Source organism: Mytilus galloprovincialis, chromosome 2, assembly GCF_965363235.1.
Source record: "Mytilus galloprovincialis chromosome 2, xbMytGall1.hap1.1, whole genome shotgun sequence".
Lineage (NCBI taxonomy): Eukaryota > Metazoa > Mollusca > Bivalvia > Mytilida > Mytilidae > Mytilus > Mytilus galloprovincialis.
Window position 1 is genome coordinate 15,765,865 of NC_134839.1, and position 20,126 is coordinate 15,785,990.

Consider the following 20,126-nt stretch of genomic DNA (forward strand, 5'->3'; position numbering starts at 1 on the left):
AAAATGCCCATACCAAGTCAGGAATATGACAGTTGTTTTCCATTCGTTTCATGTGTTTGAGCATACGATTAGGGACGATTACGTTTTTAGTACATTCTAAAGTGGATCTTTAATCAATCAATATCATTTCTACAACTTGCAAGAAGAGCCAGATGATGCTAACTAGCCAACCAAAAACTATTGGTCGAATAAAAACAGGCATATTTGCATAAAAGACAAACAACAGCGCACATCAATTTAAAAGTTTGTTACATCAAGAGAATCGCAATGGCTGTATCAGTAAAATATATGTTAATGACCTGCCAAATGTGATTAATTGCGTTTAAATACTCGTTCCCCTTAACTTAAATTTAAAGGTCTCTTGATTTGGATATAAATCAGGTATGTGTTTCACGAATGACATTGACAATCAAGGACAAAACTAAACAATTAACTGGCACCACAAAGTTATATGCACCAAACGCACATTCCATATGTTAAGTTCACACCAGTGTTGCCAAAAATTGAAAATCATAAAGTGCACTGTGATAAATCATGCCAAAAGACACAAAAAGGGTCTTAATTACCAATCCGAGACAACCTATGATTTTTTATGATAATTTTATAGGTTAATAAAGCATAATGCATTAAGAAAGACTATTATACTATATACATATGTAAATTGCAAAATATAAAATTGTCAATATAAAACATGAAGTCCCCGGCCAGAGGAAGACAACATTTTGTCAGACTTCCAACAGAACATTGATATTTATAAGTGCGAACGCGAACCGTCTCTCTTGAGGGTATTTCTTTACTCTTCTTGAAGGAGAAGTCGATTTTTTTTTGTATTGATGTTAAACACCCAGTGGCAAATATTACATATATTTTCCGAACAAAACGTAATAAAGTTTTGTGAATATATGCTGGACGTATACAATGTGCCAGATTTTTACGTGCTTGTGCAACATAAACAGTACACAGGAAGACATGACACCAATCCCTGACGCATTATTTGACTCAGAGTCAACGAGACTCTTACTCCTAAATACTAAAGCCGAGTTAAGAAGCATATATATATATTCATCTTACCTCCTATACATTTCTAGGAATATGATTGGTTGAAAGCGTCCGCATGGAGACCGTGTATATTTCATATTTGGTTAGTAGGGAGGCGGGGCTTATTTCATACACGGTTAGTAGTGGTGTTACGTCCCTTTATATTCCATAATAGGTTAGAAGAGAGGCCGGGCTTATTACATAAACGGTTAGTAGTGGTGTTGCGTCCTTTTATAAAAAACAAAACGGTACTGAGAAAAAATCTTAAAGGTTTCAACAGACAAAGAAATTGATGATTAAGATTGCTATAAATTCATAAAACACATTTAAACCTAACAAGTTGTTATTGTTGTTTTTGTACGATCAATTGAAGTAGTTTCCTAATGCTAACAGTATTGAAGACTTGCTCATTTTGATAGGTCATTAGTCTAAATTCACACGTTAAGATAGTCGGCAAGATAAATTCGTTACATAGTGTGCTAGTGACGTAATACGGTATATATGTGGTCAGTAAAATCCATATGGGGATTCGAGATTCGCTCTCACCCCATATGGAATATACTGACCCCATATATACCGTATTAGGTCCCAAGCACACTTTGTAACTAATAATATTTTAAAAATATGTGGTTTGACCTGGCTGTGAAACGTGGCGAGTCCCCTACCAAGAGACGATTTTATTCATTTTAAGTTTCGTTACAAAAGAATTAAAAATATATTAAGATGCACTTTCTCGGGTAAATAACAAATTCGTGGAATTTACTCTTCATTAGTTTCAACGAAATCAACATTCAGGACTATAGTAAACACAGCAAGGTGTGTTTCATACAAGTTATATAAAACAATTATCACACATTATATATTCATTGGACATACAGTGACTTCTTAATTGAATGCAATAAATGTCTCATAAGTTGCTTAGGTCGCATTAACCTTGGATTGATTAAATTATAATACAATATGGTTTACAGCCGCGATCATAAAATATGACATCGTTATCGGGCTAAGTGTTTTACAAATGGCTTAGAACATGTGTCAACTATTGATGATTTACAAAAAAGAACATGCTTATATTTTTAAGATATAAAGAAATTAAAAGATATAAGAACATTATAAAAGTCATACACAGATAGTCAGAACCTGAACTGTTTTTCGTTTTCTTTTGATGTTGGACTGGTCTCTGTTGAGTGTATTGGTGAAGAATCTGTAGAAAGAGATTTCTGCTTCCTAAATTTCTTCTTCGTGCTATGAAAGGTTTCGGATAAAACTCGGACATAAGAAATGTTCCTTGTTCCGCCACACTTTGTCGCTTTTAATTCTCCCCTTTCTTTCAAAGATCCATGTCTGTTATGTTTAATTTTCAGTATTGTTTTTCTTTCATCTTCCAAAACTATTTTTTCTAATATTGGTTCTTTAACCTTCGATGGATTCGGTGATAAGAGTTTCTCTGGATCTAATATAGTCTTTTCTTTGCATTTTTCTTCACCAGTCTCTTGACGAACAGTTTTCCTCTTTTCTTTTGACGAATTACTCCGTCTCATTTTGGAAGAATCCATATCTGTCTTTACTGTTTTTCTTTCTTTCAATGACCCACCTCTTCTATTTTTATGTCGTCCAATAGCACGCGGTGATATGTTGTCATCTTCAACTGTACCCTCGTACTGCAGATTGCCGAAATTTGTTACGTCCTTTTTACACGAAAGCGGACCATGTCTCGAAGAATCAATTCGTCTCGGTGACGTCATTGAAGATACAGATAAAGAATGACCAGAACTAGGTCGGCAGAGAATTTCACTTTTCGCTCGTTGCAATAGCTTATGCTGATTTTGTTCTGCGATTGTTTTTCGGGGTCGACGGATCGATGAAGTTGATTCCCATTGGTCACAATAGTTATCGTCTCCGCCATCATTTTGTCTCTTGTGCTGAGAAGAACGCAGTTTAGATATGAATGATGCCGCAAGCAGTGTTGTACGTATACCGGATGTAGATGACTTTATTTTATCAACATCTTCGTATTCTAAAGATTTCCTCCTCGGCATTTTGAAGCACTGTTTTGAACCTACTAATAAAATCAAAAGGATTATTTCATTAATTTCAAAACATTTATGAAAATAAAGATGACAAGTTTATAAATTCGGTGTAAGGTGAAATTTGGCGTCTGGGCTTAGTACTTATTCTTTTCCTATTTGTGACTCAAGTAAAGATCTAAGCTTCACTGTCAACCAAATTCAAATCAAATTTGAAAAATTCAAAACACTGGAAAGCCATTTTTATAAGACTAGACAAGTCAACAATTGAGTTTGACAAAGTTACAACCACGTTTTATAAATGTTTCAAGTTTTTTCAAATTTAAATATTTCTAAATGTATCGGCCCGAATTTAAGGATATTTCCCGATGGTGCCATTAGCTCAGTATTAAGTTTGTTATAACTGGCAGGATTACTAAAGTCTACATGTAAGATACGGCTTTATACATAATCCATAAATACATTTTAATTAAGGTTCCAACTCCCTTAGGAAACGTTTACTTTTAAGATAGATGGATTGGCTATTCATTTTATGTCCGTTGGGTATATAGCTCCTCACATATTGGTTATATATCCTTGATTTTCTGATGTTATGGGTTTGACATGTTCTGGTGAAAGCGCTTTATTTGAATAATACATGTCCTCTATACAAAACGTAATTGAGAAGGATATATGTTTAGGAATTCGTTAGATCTTACCAGTGCCTTTGTACTTTCTAATGATTTTATTCCCCAACTTCATACATGTATTAAAACTCATATAACAATATTATATGTCAAATTGATAAATAAAAGTCTACGTACATTGTATATGATATTGTTGAATGAGCTATAATAAAACATGTATGCAGTTGTGGAATAAATCATAAATTGTTGAGAAAAAGATACCTGGGCTGCGTTCAATATCGTAGCGGCTACATAGGGCTACGTAGATTTATGACTATTGAACGTGTAGGTAGCCTAGCTGCTACATATATATTGATAGCAACTAAGGCTAGCTTCTTGTTCAGTAGACAAAAATCTACGTAGCACTACGTAGCCGCTATGATATTGAACGCAACCCTAGTAGTATTTGTGTATAGAAGAGATAGTAATTAAAATCGTGTTCTCGGGTTTATAATGATAAGCTTGTGATAAACAATATCATGATATTTTAGAGAAGAGGATTGAGGTGTCAAACTGGATACCAGGTACTTTTACTGCTTAGTAATATTGTTTCAAATCTGATTAAACACCAAATCCTGTGTCAACGTTTTGCTTAAAAGAATCCGAAAAGATTTCATTCTAGTTTCTATTTCGATCAATGATCGATACAAACCTCCAAATTTGGTAGAAGAAATATATGGGTTGATAAGAAAATTAATCAGAACAAAAAGTAGGACGGATTGTTGTTAGATTCCTTTTAAACAAAACGCGGACACGTTAACTGTATTTATATCAGATTGTATTGTTTCACTTTTGATGAGATTATTGGTAGACAGCGACAATTTCTTTGAATGTCATGTTGTATTGGTTAATTTAAATTTTAAACTGAAAAAGGTCACTTTACTTAAAAAATACTTTTAACCAAAATTTGTATCAATGCAGTTCAGAACTGTATAGATATTTGAAATTCATTAAACATTTTCATAATAACTTTCAACGATTGTTTTTTGTTGTTGTTGAAGCAAGTAGGCGCCACTTACCATGAGGGAAGAATGACATGTTACAACAGTTTTTGACATTATACTTTCAAAAAAACAGTAATATTTACACCAAACACAAAAGTATAGTAATGTACATTTCAAAGAATTGTTTGCGAAATTTTATAACAGCTTAACATCATGTAAATACTTTGTTATTATAATTTAAATTGGAATAAGATATGATGAATGTTTCTATAATTTTACAACAATAAACCATGACAGTCGAACAATTATTATAGTAATACCTGTTATTTTGTGTTTATCTTGTTTGACCGGTAACTGGCTGAACTTTGGCATTATCATGACAGGGTACGGATTTGATATGAAGTCGTCTTCATTGCTTGATTCTGACGATTTTTCATCTTTCGCATCTTCATCTACAAGACACAAAAAATGTTTGTACACGTACGGTTTCTGTATGATTGGTCTCTTGTGATTAGTTGACTCATTGAGAATCATACCAAATCTTCTTTAAAGTTTTATATGTACTTGTATACAAATTTAATGTATTTGTTAACATTAATTTATAAACGGAGATGAGAGGAATGCTTTAACGAGAGAAAGAAAAATGAACGTTAGACAGTTTTCAACGATAGGCAATTGCTTTAACAAAAATTGAAACAAAATGTTATAATTTCCATGTGTTGAAGGGCTAAGGAATTGAACTTCACCAGGAACGCTCAATGATGAATATTTGAAAGCCAATAATGTATACATTTTGTAAGAGTCGAAACCGTTGAAGAACATATATATAACCAAGCAAAAGATAGAATGAAATTCAAAACAGTGTGGCTGTGGCCATTGATTGACACATTAAAATCCATCCATTGACTGGGACAATTTAGGTGAACGTTTGTATGTAACAACCACTGCTCACTATGTACTTTTTAAAGACACTTAAACTATGGGGTCACCAAAGGTTCTCAACACCTTAATAAAGTAATTCGAAAAACTAATCAGAAATAACACGATGTTTTGATTTATATCAATTATATAAATCAAAACATAAAGGTTATTCCTGATTAATTTTTTGAATTATTTTATAATTAAAGGCGTAAAGAAACCTTTGGTGACCCCACAGTTTAAATGTCTATCGTAGGTACGTCGTGAACGGTGGTCGTTACAGACAAACGTTCATGTAAATTGTCCCAGTCAATGGATGATTTTAATGTGTCAATCAATGGCCACAGCCACACTGTTTTGAATTTCATTCTATGCTTTTTGGTTATATAATAGTTGACTTTGGGCGTGTCTGATGAAGGTAAATAGTGAAATGTGCTTCAGAAGCATTATTTTCCCATACTTTGTTCAACCTCTAATCGCCCCAAGTCTATGTAAACTGTAAATGTCACCACAATCGTACATGTAATCCTGTGATAAAAAAAAAAAAGAAAAAAAGTTACTATTAAATAGATGTTCCAGCTGACTTTAAACAGTCGTAACTACTGATCGTACAACATCTTCTCATTTTGATATAATTTCTGCAAATAACAATTTCGTATCACAGAATGTTCACATATACTGAGAGCATGTTAAATAAAGTCAATTTCAGCAGAGACGTCATATAAGTTAACAAGCTTGTCCAATGCCCCCTTTTTTTCTTCTTTTTTTCTAATCTCAGTTCAGTTGTATGATACTTAATATTTTTCAAACTGATATTTATTTATATATGATAAAAGTTTATCGTGCCTGGTTATTTATTGGGTACGTGTTGCTCAGTCGTTAGTTTTCATTGTAATTTGAGTGGACTTTCTGAGTTTTGTGTTGTTGGTTGTTTTTGCCGTTGCGTCTTAAATGTCCCAATGGTATCTTTCGCCTTCCTTTTTTCAAATACTAAAGGACAAGATCATCCGTTTTCCTTTTCTTTCCTATCCCTTGGATGAAAATATATGTGTACCATTCTTAATATGTCGAGTTCGAAAAAGTTTTGTAGATTTGAATCATTTTGAAGTCAAAACTCTCAACGCCAAAGTAATATTTCAACCAAGAACGTGTAACCAAAAAGGACATAAATAAAAATATACTGTTAGTTAGTAGATGTAATGATAAATAAAACATGAAGAAAATAGATCAGTAAAGTTGGAAACAATATTCAAAGTTCAATTAATATAATTATGTTGATTGTGTAAAAAAAGAAACTGTAAATTCAACAAAAAATATGCGCATAACTGAAATGGACTATACACGTAAACCACATGTTTGTGTTTTATATGTAACATTTCATCAAAATTTACTAGTGTAATCAGGTACGAAATTTATCATAACACTATCGATTTCGTTAAGTTATTATAATTCATTTTATCACTTTTAAATTACCGTAACGGTTGTAATTTCTTGTCAATCAAGTGTGAAATACACATTTTCATCTTATCTGATATCAAGCGATGAAAAGTGCTTTTCAAGGTCACATTATTTGTTTAAGAACACAATATAAATTAATCTTATAATGTGGGAACAATAGAATCGATATCCTTTTCATTGATCTTTCATGTGGACCCTATTATCACTATCATAATAACCTAATAAACGGAACTAGATATTAAATAGATTTATGTCATCCAGTTAATGAGGGTCTAGTTGAGGGGGCCTACAATTTTCAAGCTGAAGCCCGCCTCCAGATGCGGGATTTTCTCGCTGTGTAGAAGACCTGTGGCGGCCTCCGGCTGTTTTCTGTTGCTTTTCGGGCCTATTTCTCTAACAAGTTTTGGTGTCCATTTTTCTACAGCATTGGTCGATTTTTCTCTATTATTTAAACCGTTTCCGGACCCTCGTTGGTGTTAATGGTTTGTTTGTTTATTTGATCTAAATAGTATATCGATGTAATATTGCATATTATAGAACAATAAGTTTTAGGTAAAGGTGACTTTTAAGTTCAGAAATGTCTTTTTATTATTCTAAAGGTACATGTAGTGTTAACATCAGTTTTTAGTCTAATAACTGTTTTTCTCTCTCTTATAAGAAGAGGATTTCGATTTCCAAAATCCATGTTTTTAATGTATTAAATGTATTTATCTAAGTAAACGGTCACTAAAGCATTTATCGTACTGACGAAAATACTAAGCTTATTCCTATCCTAATCTTACATTAGCAGCGTTTAATCAAATTTCCTGTTTAGGGAGTTTCAAGACGGACTCATCTATATAGAAACAAAATGAGGTATGATTGGTAATGAGACAAGTGGCAACTCTCCACCAGATACCAAATGCCGTAGCAACTAATATAAAGGTCAACGTACGGCATTCGACAATGAACAATTCCCATATAACATAGTAAGCAATGAGTGTCCCCGAAATTTACATATTACATTATGATATTAAACATGTTTTCGTCCTGAATATGCGTTTAGTTTGCCACTGGACATTAAACATCTATCCATTATCATATTTTTTCATGCATTGCATTTCACGAAATTGTGAAAAATCATTCTGTAAGGGCTACATGTAGTTTATATACACAATATTTTTTGGACACAAAGAACGTTTACACAAAGGTATAATGTCACACAAACTCAAGTCGCCAAATGATATTGGATATTCTATTTCATGCTTTTTCAGTTACATATGATTAAATCGTTGAAAGATCGCCTTCCTAAATTATTAAAAACTATAATTCTGCATGAAAATGATATCTAAGTGTAAATTAGATACACCCATTCGGGCTAACGCCCATAAGGTGTATCTAAGACTTATACATTTAGCTAACATGTATTTTAGGGAGTTATAACACATACTCATCTATACAAAAATAGCGGTGTTTGTTTCAACACACTCAATTTCATCAATCATTACCGATTATAAGAAATAAAAGAATATTTAGATTTTAATGCTTCTTTATTGACGTCTGTGTTTAAGGATTTATGAATTAACATGGGAGTTATTTAAGTCGGATTATCATCACAGCAATATTTGTTTTATATGATATTTAAGAAATAATAACGTCTACAAAATGTAGGAAGTCTTGTTTGATTAAGAGTAGTTGTGCCTTGACACTATAGTTAGTTGTGCATCGAAAATACCTTCAGAGTGACACATTTGCAAAGTATATTTAAATAATAACATTAAATATACATGAGTGTTTCTTAAAAATCCGTACTTTTGATTGGCCGACAATAATCGATGGACATTCCAATTCCAAAATAGGATTTTATTTCCTAATAAAATTCAACATTACTTACAGTTTTAGTGCTTCCCGTGATAACAACACAAAAATGCATAGGAAATCAGAACATGAAATGTCTTTATACTTGTGCATTAAAAGGAATTATAAGAGTTGAATGCTTCTTTATGTAATTCAGAGGTTTGTAAAAGTGTTGATCGTGCGCGCAGTTTTATTTAAAAGCGCGACACACCCCAATATAATTATGAAAGAATTATTCAAATCCTAAATATCATTTGAGTATATTAACATAAGATAAAGATTATGGTATAAATGCTAAATGCTAATAAAAAAGTCGAACAATCCATTACAAAGACTTAAAAATACCTATACATTTACAAGTGAAAATATGCATTACAATGAAAACAGACCATTAATGACGTACCATTTTACGTCTTAAACTTGCAGTTTAGTGAGAGTTATTTTGCTCCATGCTGAAGGCCTTATTGTGATTATTTGAGATGAAAAACAACAATAAATGCGCTGTTTCTTTGATTTTTGTGATTTTTGCTGTACACATACTTATTGTGTGTCATGGGTGGACATCCCATACCCTTTTTCCATTTAAAAAGGCCTTTGGTTAACCATTTGTATCAATAATGAATACAGATCCTTAGTGTAAGCTTTATCAGTCTTATTGTAACCAAATGACGAAACAATACACATATAGACCCTTATTGTAAGATGTATAAGGCTTCCGGTTAACCAAATGCAGTAACAATGAAAACAGACGTATAATGTAAGCTGTATAAAGTTTCCGGTAAACTAAATGTAACACTACCCCTTAATTTCAGCCGTGAAAGGCTTCAACTTTATTGTTATCCAGTTATTAAATTGTATAGTCCAACATTCTGTCGATACTATATACATATATTAAAGCATTGTATAAGGTTTTTTTTTAGACTGTTCATGACATCTTAACATGTGCACTGAATACTTTGGATGTGTCCTGATTGATATTTGATAGATATAAGAAGATGTGGTATGAGTGCCAATGAGACGACTCTCCATCCAAGTCACAATTTGTAAACAAAAAAAAACCCATTATATTAGGTCTTCAACACGGAGCCTTGACTCACACCGAACAGCAAGCTAAAAATGACCAGAATAAAACCATTCAAACGGGAAAACCAACGGTCTTATCTAGATAAAAAAAACGAGAAACGAGAAACATTTATGAACCACATCAACAAACGACAACTACTGAACATGAGGTTCCTGACTTAGGACAGGTGAAAACTAATGCAGCGGGTTTAAAAGCTGTAATAGGTACCAACCTTTACCCTTACCCGAAACAATAGTGTAACATCACAGAAAGTCTGGAAGATTATATGAATACTCTGCCAAGTAGGAATACCCATGCCACGTCTGATCTGTGATTTTCTTGGATATGTTTCTGCTTTATATCGGTCTAATGAGTTAAGCCCTTTTCAACCTTTTTTTTTATATAGTTTGTTCTCTAAGTTATGTTGTTCTGTTGTACGACTGTCCTTCGTATTTCTTTTTGTGAATTGTTTCCTATTTTTAATACGGCCAGATTCTAGTATACAGTATACGGGTTTTATCATTGTTGGATACCTTAAGATGACCTATAGTTCTTTACATCTACTTTATTTAGACTCCAGTGTCCATGCAATCATGCTACATTTCTATATTCAGGTATCCCAAACACATGTAGTTATAATGAAAACAACTCGAGTACATTTTTTTGTACATGTATGTTGTAAAACAAGGCTGGCCATTCAATAGTAAAATACGTAATCAGGTTTCATAAAACTTCATTTTTACATTAAGTAATTAAGTAAATTGGCAATATTAAAGAAAGTTTACCCGTGTCTTTATTCTTTCCCTGTGTTAATTCGTTCGATAACTATAATAGACTGTTAAAGAAAATTAAAATGAATAAACTTTTAACTCAACTGAATGTGTTTGTCCATACCTGACAAGTCATCCATTAGATGCTGTTCAAGTTGTAATCTCTGTAGAATTAATTTAAGTTCGTTTTCATCCTTTGAGTGCTGCTTTACGAATGCTTTCTTCTGTTTATCAATCTGGTTTTGAAGTTTTTGATGCAAAACCTTTTCTGCAACATTCTTCTGTGCCATTCCTTTTATACTATGCAATTCGGACGTAACATTATCCAATAGTACATGTTGTGCCATATCTCATAAGAATTGCCTTTATTTGTTTTCATTTGAAAAAAAAAGACAAAATAAAGAAATGCCTTTACTAGTTAGGTATATGCATTCGCAGTTACAAGAACTTGCTTCTGAATGAAATAATTCCCATATGATATAAACATTTCAAGTCCATTGTATTGTATTTTCCAAAATGCGCAGCATTTATGTTGTTTTTCAATTGTCTTTGTTTTTATCCAGTTTTCCAGAAGATAAAGCACACAAAGCCCGTTTCACACCTATGGCGTATCTTAAACGTTAATAACTAATATGCTAATTACATGTATCAATCATTTGAAAATCTGAATCACTTTTGATCTTTAAGTCTTACTTAACAAAAGAAATGATCATTTGAAAGTTTAATTCCGGTATCTTCATACATAATAGGCACTCGAACGCATATAAACATTTAAGTTAAAGTTCGTCCAAACAAATTCATCATGGTTTTTATTACGCCTAATCTGGATATTTAAATGTTACAGCGGTACTTGAAAGGTGTATATTGCATATACAATAAGAGTTTAAGTACAAACCTCATGTCGCTGAGAGAAAGACATATAAATTTTCTTTTTAGGTATAATGCCAGTGTACGAATATACACAATTGTCTATAAAAATATACTGTGTTGAATTTGTGTAATGCTAAACTTGTCCACAACATGCATTTTCGATAGTTTGCATTTATCACAAGTTTTATTCAATAATAATTATTACGGAGAAGAAGAAAAAATATTTATCAAATTTCAACCTATTACATGTACATGTATCATATGAAATGTAAAACGTTATGCGATACCCTGTAGCTATTTCAATTTTAAGCAGGATTATGATACTTTATGTGTGCATAAATAAAAGAAATTAAAATAATTATTTATTTCCCCAAGTTGAATTTACTAAGTATCTTAAAAACAGCCAAGTTAAAAAAAATAGTCAGAGTTTACGTCAAGAGATATTTTACTCCGCCGAAATTTGATAACAGGAAGACATTCAGGCTTCTTACTTTATATTTCGTTCTTTAAAGGCCCATGTTTATGTATATGTACCTTCAAAATATTGAAAATAATTATGGCTGAACTATTGTTGACTGTATGTTGACCTCTTAGATGTTTTGTGGTTATTTGCGTCGTTGGTTGTTGTCTTATAGGGATACACCATATCTCCAGCAGACTATTGGGTAAAGTATTATAGTTCATTTGAGAAGAATAGAAACGACACTATCAACACCAGATCAGTTAAATGTGTTTAAATCTTGGGACTTTCCATTTTTTCTGTTACAAGATGCCTTCACACGACATTTAAATCTTTTGTATTTTCCATATAAGCAGACCCGTATCTCAAAATATTCATGTTACTTTAAGGATTCTGTAATTAATATAACTATAAATCACCAGGTTTACCTCCCCCTTCCCACACAAAATTGTGATAATTTTGTACTTCGTCATAATGATATCATCAAAAATCCGAATTCGGAACCGACTTACTTCTGAGTTAAAAAATGATATTAGTTATGGGCATCAAGAAATATTCTTACATGTTGAATTACAAGGACTAAAACAGGTTTTTGTATCTTTAGTAAAAAACCCATGTATTATCACAGACCATTTTTGGACTTGACTTTTTAATATTTCACTGACAAATATTAATGTCATCAATGGTAGATTCGAAACATTCGTTCAACTGCGAATCAAAGCAGATTGAACGACAAAAATTCAAATTATCATAAAATTATGTACTACATATCAGAAATAATATGTAAAATAATACAAGGACACATTAGGAAATATTTACGTGGGCAATATAAATAAAAACTTAACTACAATATTTAGTTGATATATGTCTAAACCGAATTGTTAGTTCGCGTGTGGAAATGATATTTTGTCTCTCCTACACTAATTTTGTCGTTCAATTTATTTGTAAATTTGTTTTTAGCACGAAGGTTTTAAATTTGGCGCGCTCCCGCTTGGTCTTGCAGACCCCAAATACCCAGCCTCGTTTCAGTTTGGACCATGCTTTCTCAGTACCTTGCTCATGGCTGCACGCTTTCTTTTTGGCGAGAGCTTCGCTGCTCCCTCTCACCCCATATGGAATTTACTGATTCCATATATACCGTATTACGCCACTAGCACACTATGTAACGAATTTATCTTACCGACTATCTTAACGTGTAAAATTTAGACTAGTGACCTATCACAATGAGCAAGTCTTCAATACAGTTAGCATTAACATGATTAAGAAACTTTGATCCTCCAAAAACAGATGCCAACAATGACAACTTGTTAGATTTAAATATGTTTTATGAATTTATTTCACTTTATCATCACTTTCTCCGTCTGTTGAAACCTTTAAGATTTTTTCTCAGTGCCGTTTTTTTTCTAAAGGGACGTAACACCACTACTAACCGTGTATGAAATAAGCCCCGCCACCTTATTACCTTACATGTATATGGAATATAAAGGGACATAACTCCACTACTTACCGTGTATGAAATAAGACCCGACTCCCAACTAATCTAATTTTAAATATACACAGTTTCCACGAGGACGCTTTTAACCAATCATATTCCTAGAAATGTATAGGAGGTAAGATAAAAGTTAATATTAAAATAGCAATCGGAGATTAATCGACATTATTTAGGTTAGTATAAAATAGGCCATTTCCAGTTGACATAATGTCATTTCAGGTTGGCCCTTTTTAAAGGTCATATGTCTTGTAACCTAAATCAAAGATTAAAATCTAGAGAATCAAATTGACCTTTTACCTTGATCTCAATTTCAAGGTCACACGGCACTTCTCAAATCGAAAGCTCGCAGGTCATTTATTCTGTTGAGGAGTAATACTTATTTCCAATACACATAGGAAAAAAACTCATGTAAAGGGTGACTGAAACACTTCGACTTACACGGGTTGAAGTTGTGCCATGTCGTGAAATATTATTTGACAAAAGTAAAAGGTGGCAATCAGAAGTCAGCCTCAGGATGCGGTATTTTCTCATTGTGTCAAAGACCCATTGCTGGCTTTTTGTCTCTTTGGTCGGGTTGTTGTCTCTTTTACACATTCCCTATTTCCATTCTCTATTTTATCATTTGCTGTAACGGTTCATTTTGGGATAAGATAGCAAGTAAAGTTCAAAATTTAGACCATGACCTTGATACTTGACCTTGACCTCAGTTTCCTCCAAATGAACCACGAACTTCATATCAAAAGACTTTCGGTCTCTTTGACTTATGATGTATGATTTTTTTCAGCATATCACCTATGTTAAATTGGAAAAGAAATCTAATAAGATGTCATTGGATCACATCACTTATGTTTAACTTAATCAAAAGAAATAAAGATAACAAGAAGAAAAGGATCGCGGAGCGACAACTACTATAAGAAAAAGTGTTCGGCCATGCAGTGGGAAATCGTAATCGCTGTGTATGTACTATATTAAAGGCTTAATTTCCTACTAACAAAATAAAAAAAACAAAAAATCACAGACGTCAGAGAAAAAAAAAAAACCGAACAAAAGCAAAACGTTCCAGCGAAAAGTGGAAATATATTAAACCATTTACATCTATCTATCTATATATATATATTAAACCACATTACGTTTATAAATGAAATGGGAAGCGTTAGATTTGTGTTAAAAGATTTGACACATTTTCAACATTTTAAATAGAAGTCCAATAATGTAATACTACGTAGTGGGATTTTTATGTGTTTTTTGTTTTGTCAAACAAGTGGTTGATTGATAATCTTAAACTTACTTTTTTATGGATACAACTGTTATCACAGAACTATTTTGGTTATAAAACAATAATTTACTAGAAAATTAATTCACAGGAGTTTGGGCGATATTATTACTCAATATATATTTTTTAATATACACAACTGAATCATTTCAGTAATTGTTTTTACTTAATAAATATATATTATATATATATATATACAACTCGTCTAAACATCAACCCATATATATACAACTCGTCTAAACATCAACCCAACAATGTCAGATTATATATATATACGTTCTGGGATAGTTAATAACGTTTATGAAATACTTATACAAACTAAATATGATAACCACATCTTTTATGCTGTAACAATAGAATTCAGTTAGAAGCGAGTACACGATAAATTAAAACAAAACACGAAGGATTATGCTGCAAGTGTATCATATTCAAATATTGAATATTGTATTACTGTTAAAAAATCCATCAATTGTAAAGCAGACTGAGTGCTTGGTAGATTATTTTTATACATTGCGTATTAATTTTTTGGCATTACTAGAAAAATCGCACAAAAATAGTCATGATAATGTTTTACTTGTTGTTCCGAAACAAGGATGTATAACAAAATTTATCATTTGTGATGTCGTCTTCTATTTGTTTTGTTTTAATTAATAATTGTCAGAATGTTATAATTACTACCTTCGGTGCTGGTACAGTACTTGTCACTCAAAGGTATTATATGTTTACCTACATCTAGCCTTATTTAGAAAATACAACTACGTAATTGTAAAATGTTTATTTGATTATAAGTGTACCTAAAATTGTTACATTTTTACTTCTTCTTCCAGAAAAGTTTATCTTAAATGATTTTGATCGTCTTGTCTCCCTTCCCATTTTAACGGAAATTTACTGAACATTTACTGTGCAGTTACTATATAAAGATTTCGTGAAAGATGGACAAACCTCCAACATCACCGTATACTTATATATATGGACGCAACTATCGGTCACCGGTTGGCCTTCACATATACCCATACCAAAATTCACGTCACACGAAGTGTTCCTATGACGTTAATGGTGAATGTGACTTCAATTTATAGATTACCTACAAGCAATAATGTATTCAATCTATTAATAATGAATGTTTCACGAATCAGAAATACGGATAGATCATTGACGTGTTAGAAATAATTGATATTAATCCAATATCATGTTGAATGAATACGTTTATCTCAACCACGTCATTTAGGGAATGGTGCACGTCGATAGTTGTTTCATTTGAAATCCTGCATTGATATATCAAGATGGTGCCTTTGGTAGCGAACTATATGGGTATGAACGTGCGATAGTTCCTTCCAACCACGTCATTTAGGGAACGGTGCACGTCGAGTGTTGCTTTATTAGTAATCATACAAGTACCAGGTCATGTGTCTTAATTTTTATATTACTAGAAGATGCCAGCTAAGTCTAGGTACAGCCCGTAACAGAGAAGTGATCGAATTGATGTTTCTTTACCGTCAAAATTAGCTACGTTATCGACAAACTTAATTGAGTAGTGACCGAACTATTGGTACTTTAACGTTAAAAAGATTGACAATGCTGACAAACTTTCATGTGTCGATAATCAAGTTTAATACCGATAATATTGAAAATAATTCTAATAATATGAAACAAAATATGTCCATGCACCATTCCGATTGGGCGAAAAGTAGTCATTTCTTCAAAGTCAGAACAAAAAAACAAAAAAAAGATTTATGGAAGGACGTCTTGATAGTATTATTTCCTTTACAATTTTACCCAAAACTAAACAATTAAAAAGGTGTTGATGGGAATTAAGTCCTTTATTTTTTCGGACTATAATGTGTACCGTATGTGTGATGGATTTAAATCCAATCAATAACTTTGAAATATTTTCTCATATGTATACACAAAAGGGAGGACTGGTATTTGTACTTCTGTTAGAATATGTCTTCGTCCGTTTCACATGCCAAACTTTTTTCTAGTACAGTTTAAACGGGAAAATTTTGTTGAGAATTTTTTTTAATATGACAAAATAACGAGCAAAACTATTTCTTGCAATGGCACACACAGCGAATATTTTTTCAAGTAAAAATCAGTAAAAAAAATTTCTCCAAAATATACCATAGCCAGGACCTGACAGTTTTTAGCAGTGTACAAATGAAAATCGTCCGGAAAACTGCGCTTGCTGTCATTTTGAGGGATCATGTAACATTTCACCTATTATCCATAAACAACATAGGTTCTCAATTACTAAAAATAAGTTCTACAATATAATTTCAAATCAGAGTAAACATAACTACTTAACTTCCTTATATCCAGTCGAATTTGTCTATAATAGGTTACACAAAGCTGGTTCTTAATAAAATTGAGAAAGGAAATGGTGAATATGTCAAAGCGACAACCACCCGACCATAGAGCAAACAACAGCCGAAGGCAACCAATGGATCTTCAATGTAGCGAGAATTCCCGCACTCGTAGGTGTCCTTCAGCTGGCCCCTAAAATATGCATAATAGTACAGTGATAATGGACGTCATACTAAACTCCGAATTATACACAAGAAACTAAAATTTAAAATCATACAAGACTAACAAAGGCCAGAGGCTCCTGACTTGGGACAGGCGCAAAATTGCGGCGGGGTTAAACATGTTTATGAGATCTCAACCCTCCCCCTATACCTCTAGCCAATGTAGAAAAGTAAAAGAATAACAATACGCACATTAAAATTCAGTTCAAGAGAAGTCCGAGTCTGATGTCAAAAGATGTAACAAAAGAAAATAAATAAAATGACAATAATACATAAATAACAACAGACTACTAGCAGTTAACTGACATGCCAGCTCCAGACCTCAATTAAACTGATTGAAAGATTATGTCTTCATCATATGAATATCAGGTACAATCCCTCCCGTTGGGGGTTTAGTATCATACTATCATAAAATATATGAGAAGAACATAACCCGTGTCATGCCAACAACTGTTTTTTTAGAAATAAATGTGTTTAGTTCCGATGCAAAGACCCTATCAGTGAATCAATGTTAAAGCCAAAATATGCAATCTTTAATGACCTGACAACAGTATCGTAACTATATCCCCTTTTAATAAGTCTATTTAAAGGTTTTGTTAGTTTCTGAGGAGAATACTGACATTTTTGTGCTTTATAAAGAATATTTCCATAAAATTTTGGATGTGAAATACCTGAACGTATAAGATGTCTGCATGTTGAGTTATATTTACGAATTATTTCCTTATACCGGTGATAAAATTTAGTAAATGTTTTGACCAGTTTGTGATATCGAAAACCCTGGTGTAATAATTTTTCAGTAATACATAAATTTCTCTCGCTAAAATCTAATACATTGTTACATACACGAGCGAATCGTACAAGTTGAGATATATAAACACCATAAGATGGTGACAAGGGAACGTCACCATCTAAAAATGGATAATTAACAATAGGAAATGAAAAATCATCTCTTTTATCATAAATTTTTGTATTAAGCTTCCCGTTTATGATATAGATATCAAGATCGAGGAAAGGGCAGTGGTCATTGTTATCATTAGCTTTATTTAAAGTAAGTTCTACAGGATAAATTTCTTTAGTATACATACTGAAGTCGTCATTATTTAGAGCCAATATATCATCCAAATATCTAAAAGTATTGTTAAATTTTTGTATCAAATGTTGTTTTGATGGGTCTTTGCTAATTTTAGTCTTAAAACGTTTGTGTCAGGGAAAACATTTTTCTTTGACTTTTAAAACATGTAGGGGAAACGGATTTCCTAACCATTCACATATGATATTCCGTATTTCTGATTTTTTGTTCGATAACGTAAATTATACGACTTTTTTTATGACTACATGAACTTGTGCCGTTTATTTTTGCTGGTCTTTAGGAAGACAATTTACAATTGTGAAGTGAACGGAGGCACTTATACATAACCTTATAATTCTGTTTGGAAACAAAAATAAATTCCCAATATATAAATATACATGTATGAATATACATGTATTATATGTCGTTTACATGATTGGATTTTGTAGATATAACTACCGCACAGAAAAAGTATCATGGATTTCGAGCTTTCAAAACTTCGACTTAAACAATGAAAACTTACACGTTGGACATGAAATATTTTGTCGATGAAGAAAATTAAATTATGTCACTTCTGAAATAAGTTTGTCGATAACGTAACTTATTCTGACGGTAAAGAAACGCGAATTCGATCACTACTCTGTTACGGGCTGTACAATTGGGCAACTGTTTAAAAAGTTTGACATTTTTTTGTTTTTAATTTAGTGCTATAAGTCGGAAGAGCATTCATTTAATTACTCTGGAACAAAATAAGCTTAAATATTAATAGGGTTACGGAGCTCCTTTTCAAGATATTTTTTTTTTTCAAATGGCGGGAAAATGTTAGCTCGGACTTTTTATCTTATTTTTATTGAATTTTTTGGGTCTAAAATCGAAAAAAAAAATATAGAATCATCTAAAATTGTATTAAATGACCATTTAAGAGCTGTTGATGTCTTTATGAAAAGAAAAATGGGTATTATGGGGGAAAATATGTTACCCTGTGTCGTAGAAAAAAAAACAAGGAGTCCGAACATTTGACCACAAATTCCTAAACCTCACCTAAACATAATATCCGTAAATACGTTTCAACAGCAGAAATCATTTCACTTCTAATAGAGTGACATGTCATCTTGATTTATTTCGTTGATTCTTAAATTAAAAAAAATCCTTGCCATGACATTTTAGTAATGCCCTTTGAAATTATCTATGTATGAGGAAATGACAAGAAATTATATAAGATGAAGTATGGGAAATTTAATTCTCAATTTTTTACATAAACTATGCTCAATACAATTAAAAAACAGCATTTGACATTTGGTTTCACAAGCAGCAAGGACACGTCAAGGTAAGCATAATACCATTAATTTAAAATGCATTGTATAATAACTATCCGATATAGAGCAAAAGCGATTTCAACCAAACTACATGTACCAATGAAGGAGTCTGTTGTTATCAAGCATACTTTTAAGGTCTTGAAATGTCGTTGCCGGTGACAAATTACGAATAAATAATTTTGAAGATAATCAGTCATCACCCAATATTTTAATTATCAAACTCATTTTACCTTTTGTTGAGTGAGAAACTTTATCAAATTTAAAATCAAAAGTACATGTAATATAAAAACAAATTAAGGCATTAGCCTGATGGCAAAGATACTAATTTAAGATATGAAGCACATTTAAGATTTTGATGAGTGTAAGTCTCCATCGTATTCAAATTTTAAGTAACTCTCACGA

The 20,126-nt window shown here is 32.2% G+C and overlaps 1 protein-coding gene across 1 annotated transcript; it reads right to left on the bottom strand.

The window, feature by feature from the left end:
• Nucleotides 1–583: 583 nt before the first annotated feature.
• LOC143062994 (uncharacterized) lies at nt 584–5,122 on the bottom strand. Its single transcript, XM_076234873.1, has 2 exons — nt 4,995–5,122; nt 584–3,100 (listed from the first exon to the last, which is right to left on the bottom strand). The coding sequence occupies exons 1-2, from the start codon at nt 5,050–5,052 to the stop codon at nt 2,172–2,174; spliced, it is 987 nt and encodes a 328-aa protein (XP_076090988.1). The 5' UTR covers nt 5,053–5,122; the 3' UTR covers nt 584–2,171.
• Nucleotides 5,123–20,126: the final 15,004 nt, after the last annotated feature.

Coding starts and splice junctions, on each gene's coding strand:
- LOC143062994 (XM_076234873.1), bottom strand. CDS start 5,052: ATGATAATGCCAAAGTTCAGCCAGTTACCGGTCAAACAAGATAAACAC. Junction 3,101..4,994: donor AGATAAACACAAAATAACAG/GTATTACTATAA, acceptor TGATTTTATTAG/TAGGTTCAAAACAGTGCTTC.